This window comes from Embiotoca jacksoni, unplaced genomic scaffold (genome assembly GCF_022577435.1).
Source record: "Embiotoca jacksoni isolate LCO1_2020_lvr unplaced genomic scaffold, fEmbJac1.0.p SCAF_15, whole genome shotgun sequence".
In the NCBI taxonomy this organism is placed as follows: domain Eukaryota; kingdom Metazoa; phylum Chordata; class Actinopteri; family Embiotocidae; genus Embiotoca; species Embiotoca jacksoni.
Window position 1 is genome coordinate 11039102 of NW_027185285.1, and position 12209 is coordinate 11051310.

At 39.5% G+C, this 12209-nt stretch overlaps 2 protein-coding genes across 5 annotated transcripts in view; one reads left to right on the top strand and one right to left on the bottom strand.

The window, feature by feature from the left end:
* LOC138198243 (interferon-induced very large GTPase 1-like) overlaps positions 1–7328 on the top strand; it is a 28250-nt gene extending 20922 nt beyond the window's left edge. For all 4 annotated transcript variants that reach the window (XM_069149554.1, XM_069149552.1, XM_069149555.1 and 1 more), the window contains one exon: positions 1651–7328. In XM_069149554.1, the coding sequence (XP_069005655.1) occupies positions 1651–6476 (4826 nt within the window). In that variant the 3' untranslated portion in view covers positions 6477–7328. The remainder of the gene's footprint in view (positions 1–1650) is intronic.
* Positions 7329–7331: 3 nt separating this feature from the next.
* LOC138198244 (galectin-2-like) lies at positions 7332–9075 on the bottom strand. Its single transcript, XM_069149556.1, has 4 exons — positions 9055–9075; positions 8855–8934; positions 8450–8621; positions 7332–8230 (listed from the first exon to the last, which is right to left on the bottom strand). Exons 1-4 carry the CDS (start codon positions 9061–9063, stop codon positions 8084–8086), a joined length of 408 nt encoding a protein of 135 aa, XP_069005657.1. The 5' UTR covers positions 9064–9075; the 3' UTR covers positions 7332–8083.
* Positions 9076–12209: the final 3134 nt, after the last annotated feature.

Sequence of the window (12209 nt, forward strand, 5' to 3'; positions counted from 1 at the left end):
AGCAGGTTTATTTTGCTGTTTACGAACAAAACTTTTGCACTACGTAAGTGATGATCTCAAACTCTTTAAGATCAAATATTTCACCAGTAAACTTTTGAAAAGGTTCAGCTGTTAACTGAAAATTCTTCCAGGTGACAAACTAATGAAGCTGGTTAAGACACTTCCATTAGTAGTGTAAAGCTGTCAGCAAGATAAACACCGGCTACTTTGAGTCAATGTGAAACAAATTTAGGTTTGTTCATACATTTTCATTCATTACTCAGTTTCATGCTGTTATTTTATAATTGGGTGTTTTCGTTATTGTTCTAAATCTGGGGTGTCCAAACTACGGCCCGCGGGTCAACTGTGCCCGTGGTCGATTTTTAATTGGGCCGCAGCAAATTCTAAAAATATAATGGAATATGGCCCACACATGAATGAACGATAACTTTCGCATTACGGAGGAGCTGCTTGATCTTAGGAGTCTAAAGGGCACAACAACGGGTAAGGACATTTTCAAAGCTGCGTCAGATGCAATTGATAATATGGAACTTAAAGTGGTTAAATTGTGGCGTTACAACGTACGGGTTTCCTGCCATGACAGGTGAGCACAAAGGAATGGCCTCAATGCTGCGGGACAAGGTGCAGGAGAGTGAAGGCGAGGCTGTTAAAATGGATGTGCGAAGCTTTGTCTCTTCGAGACAACTACGCAACTGCAATGCTGCGCACATCCCCGCGTTGCCCGCAATAAAATGTGCAAACTTCCTGCTAAAAGGGGGAATTAGTGTCTGTGATCAAATCTCTTGTGAACGAGTTCAGTCAGCGTTTCCAAGACTTTCCTGTAATTGAGAACGATAATGTAACAGGCCAGGGATTGACCAGCCAGTAGATGAGGACAGAAGAACTTTATTTTAGCCCAGATACTAAAATTCAGCACACTCCATTACTGCAGGACCTGCTCACTATTTGTCTCAAAACATTACATTGACTTTCATGTGCACTGAACACAAATCAGAGGTACTTCCATTAATGCCCAACTCATGTCACTCATGGTGCCTACTATGAACGTTCGAACGAACGCTGGGCATTCTGGGAAACACCGCTACAATATCAAGCTGTTCTCGACTCCCCTATATGCGAGTTAAAAATATATTACACAGTATTCATGTGTTGAAAAGCCCAATTACTGAATAAATTCAGTCAATTAAAGTTGATAACATTTTCTAACAAATGTTAGTTGATGTGTTAACAACCCCAATAACTTATTTGCATAACTAACTTAATTATACCCATCCCCTTGTTCACTTATTTTTCCCTCTTTATTCAGGGCTGTGAAGGGGGATCACCATCCTAACTAAAAAGCAATCTGAGGCAGCTGTTTTGAGAATGAGCTGTTAACCCTTTTTGTAACAAAATGAACGAAAACCTGTTAATGGAAAGTTGTGATGGAGGCTGTTTTTTTATTTAAGCATATTCAATTATTAAGCATAATTTATCTACATTTGATTGATTTTGTTAACTTTAATAGTGGCCCAGCCTTTCGTATATTTTTCAGTATTTGGTCCTCAGTGAAAAAAGTTTGGACACCCCTGTTCTATGTTGATGAAAGCGGTAAAAAAAAAAAAAATATCTGTCCCTCTGGTAATCTGGAATATCATTGCTGTTCTGCAGGTACCGTCGATGTGGAGAAAGAAATTGAAACACTGCTCAGCAGACTTCACCTTCAAGACAAACTTCAACAGAAGCTGTCACCAGCTGACTTTCTTAAAATAGGTCCACCTGTGAAACCGAGCAATGACACGTGTGAGCAAGAACTAGCCTATACTTTTCTTCAGAAGTTATTGGCGTTAGACTACAGAGCTAGACATATCCTTGTAAAACAGGAGAGTCCTGAGGTCAGCCATCCACAGTCTGCTCCGGTGTCTGACAGCACTGACACAGATGATAGTGACTCAGATGAATTTTTTAACACAGATGAAGACTCTGATCAATCAAAACAGACCCATGCGCATCCAATGGATGTTCAAATGGCAGTATTTCACTGCTCAGACAGCTTTCTCAAGCAGGACATGATTAAAAAGTTGTCACAGTGTCAGTACGCCTTACCTTTGCTCGTTCCTGACCCAGTCACAATGGATATTGAGTGTCCTCTTTGGACATTGAGACAAATAATAAAAACATGGAAGGTAACTGAAATCAAGGATAAAGACACCATCACCATGAAGAGTATGCCAATCTGCAAAGCTGAAACACCCATGGTGTCATTTTTCCGCCTGGGTTCACTGTCTCAGTCTAAATCTCATCTCATGAACTCTTTGATCAATGACACTCACAGTACCTTCTTCCACAGAAACTGTAAAGGTAGCACCAAATCTCGCCATTTGATGGATGGTGTCGCAGAGATTGCCTGGTACTTCCCTGCTGGAAACCCCAATGACTCCTTCACCGACTGCATTGCCTTCTGTAATCTTCACGGTGATGCTCTAACGACTGAAAAACAGCGTGAAATACTGATCGATAAATCTTCAGTCAATGTTGTTTTTGTGCCAACTCTGACAAGAACACAGAAAAACACTGCAGTCCTCTCAGCCCTTCACAAGTCTACAAAGCCTCTCATTATTCTCGTTGCTGATAAGGATTGTGGTGGAGTTGAGAAGAAACCAGGGAAATACATTGTGGGTCTAAAAGAAAGAAGCCAGTCAGATGTTGCTGAAGAACTGAAAATGATTATTAAAAAGACTTTGTCTGGACCACACACATCATTCCAGCTTGAATCTATGTCCAAGGTCTCTGGAGTCAGAGTGGATGAAGATGACCCAGTCTGCCAAAAGGGGAAATCTGCAGCAATGAAAATATTGAATTTGCTTCAGGGGATGGACATCTCAAAGATCAAAGATAACTTTCTCCCTTGTCAAGGCAATCTGTGGCATGAGTGGTGCAGAATAAAGAAAGAACTGTATCACCTCCAAGGAAACATTGAGAAGGAGAAAAGTCAGAAGGAACAGGCACTGACGCAAATACGACAAGAACAATGCTCTGTTTCCCACACCGAACTGATGAAGTCATTCACTGAAAGCCTCTTGTCTCTGCCATCAACAGACAAAGAGTACTTCCTGAAATGGATGCAGATCTTAATAGATGCCCTCTCCACAGATGACCTCGCTTCAATTCTACAAAGATATGATGAAAAGTGGTCTGAAGTCTTGGCTCTGAAGAGGAAACATGAAAAATCTCCTCTGTTAGACAGCAAACAAAATGAGCTTGAACAAATATCAAAAGAACTACAGTCAGCAACGTTTGGCTTGGAGCACATCTTTAGAGAAATGGGACAAATCTATGAAGCCCATAAATCTCAAAAGAAACAAACACACAACAGGCAGACCGACTGGTCAAAATACCCTGAGCTGGCTGCAGATCTGATGATATCAGGACACCCGATGGAGCTGATGGATGGTGATGCAGGTTACGCGCCTTTAACTTGGATCTCTAGTGTTCTGGAGGAGGTCATCAGGAAACTTGGCGACCAGACAGTTTTTGTGTTGTCAGTTTTGGGCGTACAAAGCAGTGGAAAGTCAACAATGCTGAATGCCATGTTTGGGTTGCAGTTTGCAGTGAGTGCTGGCAGGTGCACCAAGGGTGCCTTTATGCAGCTGATCAAGGTGTCAGAGGAAATCAGGAACGACTTGAAGTTTGACTATTTCCTAGTGGTGGACACTGAAGGACTGCGAGCTCTTGAGTTGGCCAGTAACACCACCACTCACCACGACAATGAACTGTCAACATTTGTTGTTGGCCTGGGAAACATGACACTGATCAACATCTTTGGTGAGAATCCAGCTGAGATGCAAGATGTCCTGCAGATTGTTGTTCAGGCTTTCATGAGGATGAAGAAAGTTAAACTTTCTCCGAGTTGTGTGTTTGTTCACCAGAACGTTTCAGATATTGGAGCTGCAGAGAAAAACATGGATGGAAAGAGACGCCTGCAAGAAAAACTGGATGACATGACTCAACTAGCTGCCAAAGAGGAGCAATGTGATGTCAAGTGCTTCAGTGACGTCATTGCATTTGATGTTCAAAAAGATGTGAAATACTTTTCCCACCTTTGGCAGGGAAGTCCACCGATGGCTCCTCCAAATCCACGTTACAGTGAGAATGTCCAAGAACTGAAGCACATCATCCTCTCCAAGGCTTCACAGTCATCCGGGATCACGCTCTCATATTTTAAAAGCAAAATTCAGGACCTGTGGAACGCCCTGATGAACGAACAATTCGTTTTCAGCTTCAAAAACACACTGGAAATTGCAGTGTACAGAAAACTTGAGGTCCAGTACGCGACATGGACCTGGACCCTGAGGAGCAACATGCTGACCATTGAGAACCAGCTTTATACCAGAATAGAAAATGGAAAACTGGACAGGGTTGAGAACAGTTATCTCTTTACAGAAATGAGCAAAACATTTGAAAAAATCAAAAAGGATATGAATCTCTACTTTGAGGATAAGAGAGACAAAGACATGCTGGTTCAATGGAGAGGCCGATTTGAACAGAAAATCAAGGAGTTTCACGAGGAACAGGTGAAAGGAGTGAAAAAAACACTGGATGAAGTTATCCAGCAGAAGAAAGCTTGTAAAGAGCTAGATGATAAGAAGACCGATTTTGAGAACAAGCTGCTGCAGAAGAGCAAAGAGCTCGCTCATAGGTTAAAAGACAAAGCAAAAGAGGAGGAACTTAAAAGTCAGTTCAACACTGTTTGGGGGGAGTTGGTCAGGGAATTATCTGCAGGTATAAAACCCATTGAGGACATCAACCTGGAGGAAGATCACAAACGTGTCCTCAATGAGCTTGGTTTTGAGTGGGGTCTTATAAAGGGATGCAAAGACAGTAACAGATACCAAGTCTTGTCAAAACTGGGGCACTACTCTGATTATGTGAACCAAAAGACACAGCGAGATCTCTCTGAGGAGAGACACCAGTCTCATGAGAGTAAAAAGGAAAACAAGTACACTGGCAAACAAGGAACAAATGTATTCAAACGTGCATTCAATTATTTTAAACAAAAGATAACAATTGTCCCAACAACCCAACAGAAAGGGAACCGTGACTTCTCACATGAACAACATGAACAGATCCGATCCTTCATCAGTCAAGTTGAACAACAATCCCTCGAAGAAATTCAGACCAAACCTGTAGCAACAAGAGGCTGCAGATCAACTTACTTGCTAGAAATGGCCCAAAATGTTCAAACGAAGGTGACAGATTTTGAATCACAAAAGCCATACACACTGAGGAAGGAGTTTACAGTTGATCTCTCGCTGTATGTTTTTGACAGGGCAGGAAGATGGCTTTCCCAGTCTCACGAGACATACAGAAAGAACAACGATGCACTGACTTATTTAGAAAGCAAGAAAGATCAGTGTTACAGCATTTTTAGAAGCTTCTGGAAAGGAAACTCATCTGCTGTCGTTTTTGGAGAAATGATCTGTGAAAATCTGAAGGTGTCCGCTGTGCAGGCTGTCTGTAACAAGACTGCTATTGATCTCGCTGGAGAGATGAGGTGTAGTTTCCCAGCATTCAGTGGGAACAGGTTGAACTTGGAGAAACATGTGTTGAAGTCACTTGCAGAGAAAGAGGACTTCAAGAGTTTCATCACCTACATCCGAGATCCAAGAAGTCAAGCAGAGAATTTTATAAAAGATGAAGTACACAAGTACATGTTCAGAGAACAGAGTCATAAAGCACAGAACATACTCAAGAAAAATGTGGACGACATCAGTGAGCTTGTCAGTCAAGCTTTATTTACTGCAACACAGGAAGTCAAAACCCAAAAAGGAGGAACAGACATGTGGATGGCGCAATTTTCTAGTGTGCTAAAAGACAAGCTGACACTTGACACCATTTCTTGTCAAAATTTCCGTGACATAAACAATTTTGACTTTCTTAAAGAAGAGATAGAGAAAGGCCTTGTACCCATCAAAACAGAGATGAGCCGCCTCTCCCTGGATAAGATGAAGGACTTTAGGCTGCAACCTGATCAGATCCTCATCGATCAGCTGTGTAGATGCTGCTGGGTAACGTGTCCATTCTGTGGAGCTGTGTGCACAAACACCCTGGAAGATCACAGCCCTGATGACCACAACGTCCCCTTCCATCGATCAGCCTCAGTCAAGGGTTGGCACTACAGAAACACAGTGGAAATGTCCGTTAACTTCTGCACAACAAATGTTTCAAGTGATAACAGTTTTTACCCTGATGGAGTGTCAGAAGTCTCCGTTCCTTTCAAGCAGTACCGTACTGCTGGACCAAGGTTTGCTAACTGGAGAATTACCCCTGATGAGTCCAAGCTGACATATTGGACATGGTTTTTGTGTCGATTTCAACAAGAACTGGAAAATTACTATGGTCGGAAATTCAAGGGCAGAGGAAAAATTCCCAGTCAGTGGAGAACACACACTAAACAACAAGCGATTGAAAGTCTGGATGAATCGTACTCAGAGTAGACTGTTACTGTAGTGAGTCGACACCGGAACAACTGCTGAAAATCACAATTTCTTTTTACGTGATTATTCAGAAATTAAAATCCTATAAACAGCACTCATATACTTTTACTGATTTTATCATCAAATGTAGACAGTCAGTAAATCATTACAAAATACAGGGTTGACTGATGTACAGAATCATCTTCACATTATTCAAATGAACGACAGAGAAACAGGAGCACACTGGAACAATGGTCATATAGAGAATGAAGGGAGTCATCAAATTGAAGATGATATGTGTCATTGACGAAGTACTTCACCAAGGTTTTCATTAAGGAGCAGCAATCTGTTGTTTGTTGTTTATTTTTAAGGATGAAGAAAGTGGATTTATGAAGTTTTTGCATGTGAGGATGGATGTTAAATTTAATTTAATCAAAATATGTACAATTTAAAGCTACATGAGCATAAAAAGAGTTTATATTCTGTGTTCAAGAGACGTGATTACAAATTACTGATTTTTTTTGTATGGTGTGAGATATAATTCTTTGTTTTAATCTGTTTGAACTGATTTAAGAATTAGTCGAGCAAATATTGTTTTTTTTTTGTATGTTGAAGTATCTTCATTTAAAGTTGAATTGACAAAGAAAGTAGCAGACATACTGTAACAAGCATATTTTATGTTACTGAAGTATTTCAACTGTAATCTGTTAATCTCATTTTAATCAGCCTGTAATTATATTATATTCTCACCAGCTGAAGTTGAGTTTTAATGCACACAAGGACAGTTGTATGACTACAGCTTGTTCTCGTCACGATGTTGACCTCTCGTGTTATTCACAGCAATAATGATTCAATAAAAATCACTACTTCATATCCACCGAGGGACCAGGTTTCTTTGCATTTCTGAAAATGTATTAGTTTACACCACAAAACATGTATGCCTTACTCTGTTTTTTTCAATGTGTGGGGCTTTTCATTGTATCAATAAAAAACAGAAGAAAACACTTATATGCGGTATCACATCTGACTGTACAAATATCATACATATCATTGGCATATTGTAAAATCTGGTAAAGCTGCAAACCCATTCTTCAAACCTTTAAAACAACGAGAGCTTCATGTGAGCAAGTCAGCTGAAGACTTCTTCTTCTAGTTGACCCATCAGACTAATCAGTGTTAAAATTCAATAGATACTTGACAATGATCATAATAGAAACCATTATTATACAGATAACTCAGCTTTGGTCAAACCGCTTTTGTTTAGTGAAAACACAAACACACTCTTTCATCACATTCTTAGAATTGATGGTGGATAGTAAGGCCGCCATTTTGGTACAAGGTTTATCCAGGAGCTAGAAGGACTCCATTGTGGACAGATACGTTTCTAACACGACTAAACCACTATTATCGACGGCAAACTTTGTCAAAACAACATAGAGACAACTTGTGACAACATTTAATATTATTTTCGTCAACAGTATATTTTAATTAAAGATACATTTTCTAAGTACGGAGGATCGACATCTCTTCATGATTCATATTTCTTACAATCACTGGCCACGTGTCAAAGTCTTATCTATAATCACACTGTTAAACTCAGCATACATGTGTCACAGACGTTGTGTCTCTCAGCAGATCTTGAAGCCCGTCAGTTTGAAGTCCCCTGTGACTCGGATGTAGCTGATGACGTCCATTCCAACACGGTTCGGAAACTGGACTTCCTGTCCATCAGGAAGCTCCACTTCAAACACGTCTCCAGCCATCTTAAACACAATCTAAAATAGATGAGATGGTAATAAGTAAAACTTTACGACAGAAACCCAAACTCAACCCGAACTATCTGAATGGCAACAAATAACCAGAAGTGAGTAAGAAAATGATTATATTGCGTGATTGATTTTTAATATAAAAAAAAAAAAAAATCATATCCAAGCCTTTTTATAACACTTTTGACAACATGCATATCTTCAGTTTCTTTGCCTAGATTCTCTCACCTTGACATCACTGCCCCTCTGTAGGGGGTTGTGTATTTCTTGTTTCTCATCGCCCCAACAACCATCACTCTTTGAGTTGCACATGAGGACAGCTCCATCGGCGTCGTCATGGAAACGAGGGTTAAAGTGCAGAGCCAGGTCGTCTGCATCACAGCCGAGATCGATCTGGAATCTGAGTGGATCAGAGGTCATACAACTGCACTCATAACATCAAGTGTTTACAGAGTTAGGAACATCACACGGATTCATTCTCTTACATATCATCATGTAAAAGTGAAAGTCCACATTTTTCTACATTTTCTTTTTTTTTTTATTACTGTAGAAATAACTGATTAGATGTCTTTTTTTTATTCATTTGGTTACGTAGCTAATATAAAATAAGAGTAATGTGTTTGGTTAGCTTACCTCTCAGCATCATGCAGAACTACCCCTTTTATTTTCAGCTTATCTCCAGGTTTCAGATCCACATTCTTCAGTTCAAGTTGCTGAGACACAGTTTCAAACAATTTAATCATAAAATGCTATTAATCATAAGAGGCATCACCTTAAAATAATTCAGTAAAGTTCAGTAAAGATCTCTGTCCAACATCTATAATTTAACTTACCATACTCATATTTGGTGCTGATGAACAGTGCTGGAGCTGATAAATGATGTCCGAAGATGGTGTTTAAACACCGGCAGAGTGTTTCCTCCAGGGAGACAAAACGTAAAGAGTGTGACTCTGAACTTTAGCTTATTTATAATGTGAGACACAAGAGATTCAGTGATAGGATTTACAATGTGACTCAATCAGCATCATCAATCACATTCAATTCAGAGCAGCGCACAGTTTAATCGTTGCTTTTAAACTGGTTTTGTAAATGAGATTATTTCCTTTTGGATCACTAAACAAGCTGTGAGGAGCAGCCAGAGTGCCACTGTTACATGTTTAAACAACCTACTCTGCCAAGAGGTGGGCTATTTAAATATAGAGAAGTCAGCTAAAATGGGACACTTTTTGGTTAATGATTTATACTACCATCTAATAAGCTATGCATTGGATCAAATGATATTATTATGAATGGGCTTGGGTCTCTTGAATATTTATCTTCAAAAAATGTGAAAAAGTTCAATTGTTTTGGAACTATGAGAGTTAGAGTATCAGCAGATGTCCTCTTGAGCTACGACACAATGATCAGGAAAAATGGGCCACAATCAAAACGGAACAACACAGTAACTTAAGGTGAAATACTTTTCTGTCAGTTAACCATAAATATTGCCTTTAGTGTGTGGTGACATCGTAACAACACTGTAAATACAGTTCATTCAATAAAAAGTTGGACAAATATTTGATCGGAAAATGCATTTAAAAATGTATCATTTATGTTGTATTGGTGAAGCTGGGTCTTAATAGCTTATCTAATTAGTTCTTGTAGCGATCATCACCATAGACAAGTTCATTCTCTCCACGGGTCTTTTGGCACAGTTACACTTACAAAGAATTGTGAGAATTTATGTTTGAAATGTACCAAGATGTTTGTCTTGTTTTGTGAATTCAGAAAAGGCCATAACTCAATAAATTAAACATGATATTTTTATGTTTCCTCACTGGTGACGCTGGAGGCATTATGTCTTCCGGTTGTCCATCCGTCTTTTCATACATACATGCCGTATATTCATCTGTCGGTCCCGATATTTGAAGAAAACCTTCAGGGAATTTTTTCAAACTTGGCACAAACATTCACTTGAATTTGAGGATGAACTAGATGTTGGTGATCAATGGTCAGTGATTAGCGTCACTGTGACCTCACATCTCTCGCATTCCTGCATCCAGTTCTAGTCATTGTGATATCTGAGAAATGCCTTGAGTGAATTTCTTCAAACTTTGGCACTAATGTTGGCACTTGGGCTCAAGAATTTATGGTCATGAACTCATGTGCCAGTTTAAACCAAACCAGTGTCTAATAGACTCAAATTATGAAGTAACGGTATTTTATAGCCACAAGGTCAAAGGTTGACTTCACTGTGACATCATAATAATATTCAACACCATGACACAGGAACAGAAGGGAAGATTGTGATCATGTTTCACATTTGGTCAGATACTGAATTAATAACACTAATCTCATCCCCTGTGGTGATTAAAGATCTTCTGTGCTTTTGGTTGAAGCATCTACGTTTTAGAACTTTTAGCTCCTTAAACAACATCCAGATTTGAACCACTGTCTTCTGTCATCCAGTTTTCTTGGCTAAGCTTGTTAACACCTATAATGATTCTTTCAGTCTTCACTACTTATATTATAGTCTAGAGAGACTTGGATGTAAACTGGAACACGACTGGTTTGCAGTCAGTCTTTATTTTTTCCCTCCCTCCACCCACCAGAGTCTCTCTGTATCCTACCTGCCACTCCAACCTCCAACAAAAAGGGAGGGTAATGAAGGGCATCTCCTTCTTCGTGCCAGGTTGTCACGGTGCCAACACCAAAAGGCACCTTGTGCGTATCCCAACAGCTTGGACAAAACTGCAGTATCTGAAGCCTTGGGAAGGAGAATGGTTTGAAATATCTCAGAACTTAAAGAGTGAAAATTCCTCAAGCTGAAGAAAGAGTTTGCAAGCAGTCACATAAAAGAACAATGATACACTTACAAACACAAGTCCAGGACCTCAGTCTCTTGAAGCAAGAATGGGAAAAGGACTTTCTCGCCCTACACATAATTTCTATATTGTATTCTTTAATAATTTCCAGTAAATAACTGAATAACAGTTTTTCAAATTTAGTTACTGTATAAAAGCCTTGGATGGTTAACTGATCAAGCATTTAAAGTCTGATTCTGTGTAATCAATGTTCCCTTTTCTTTGACAACATGTAAAAAGTTTTTTTTTTCATCATCATCATACAACAGCCTTTATTTTAAGGTACTTAGTTTCCGCAATCCCTATTTTGATATATTATTATGGATTTTATGTTTGGGTTTGAACCTGCTGCTCAGTTGGAGCCTTTTTGAGTGGAGTTTATGTTCTCACTGTGCCTGCGCTGGTTTTCTTCGGGTACTTCGGCTTCCAGACGCGCATTTTAGGTTAATTGGTGATTCTAAGTTGGCTGTAGGTGTGAATGGGAATGGTTGTCTGTTTTTGTCTGTGTTGGCCCTGTGATGGACTGGACACCTGTCCAGGGTTTACATCGCCTTCACCCAAAGTCAGCAGGGATAGGCTCCAGACTTCCTGTGAGTCTGTTCAGGAAAAAGTATAGATAATGGATGGATACATGAGTAGAGGAGAGTATAAAGTGGCATGAAACAGAAATACTGGCATATTTTGCTCTCTGTACTTACTTTGTACAACAGTGTGGACAGATACAACGTGACCTGATGTGAAAAAGTGTAACGACAGTATTTTCTATCTGTACATTAATCAACCGGTCAAACTCTGAACTGAGCTACTCAGCTTTGCTGGGAACATTTATTTGACATGTATATGCAGGTAATTATATAACGGTGTATAGTAATTTTGCAAATGCAAATGGTATTTTTTAAGATTCCAATCATGACCTAACTTAAAAATCTGATGTCAGTCAGGCTAATGCAAACTTTTACTGGTCAATCTTTTTTATGTGACAGCAGGATGGTGTGTGTGTGTGTGTGTGTGTGTGTGTGTGTGTGTGTGTGTGTGTGTGTGTGTGTGTGTGTGTGTGTGTGTGTGCTTTAACTTAAGACTTTGTTTATTTACATTTGTTGAATATCTTGCACCACTGGTTTTGACCAACATAACAATAACTGGAG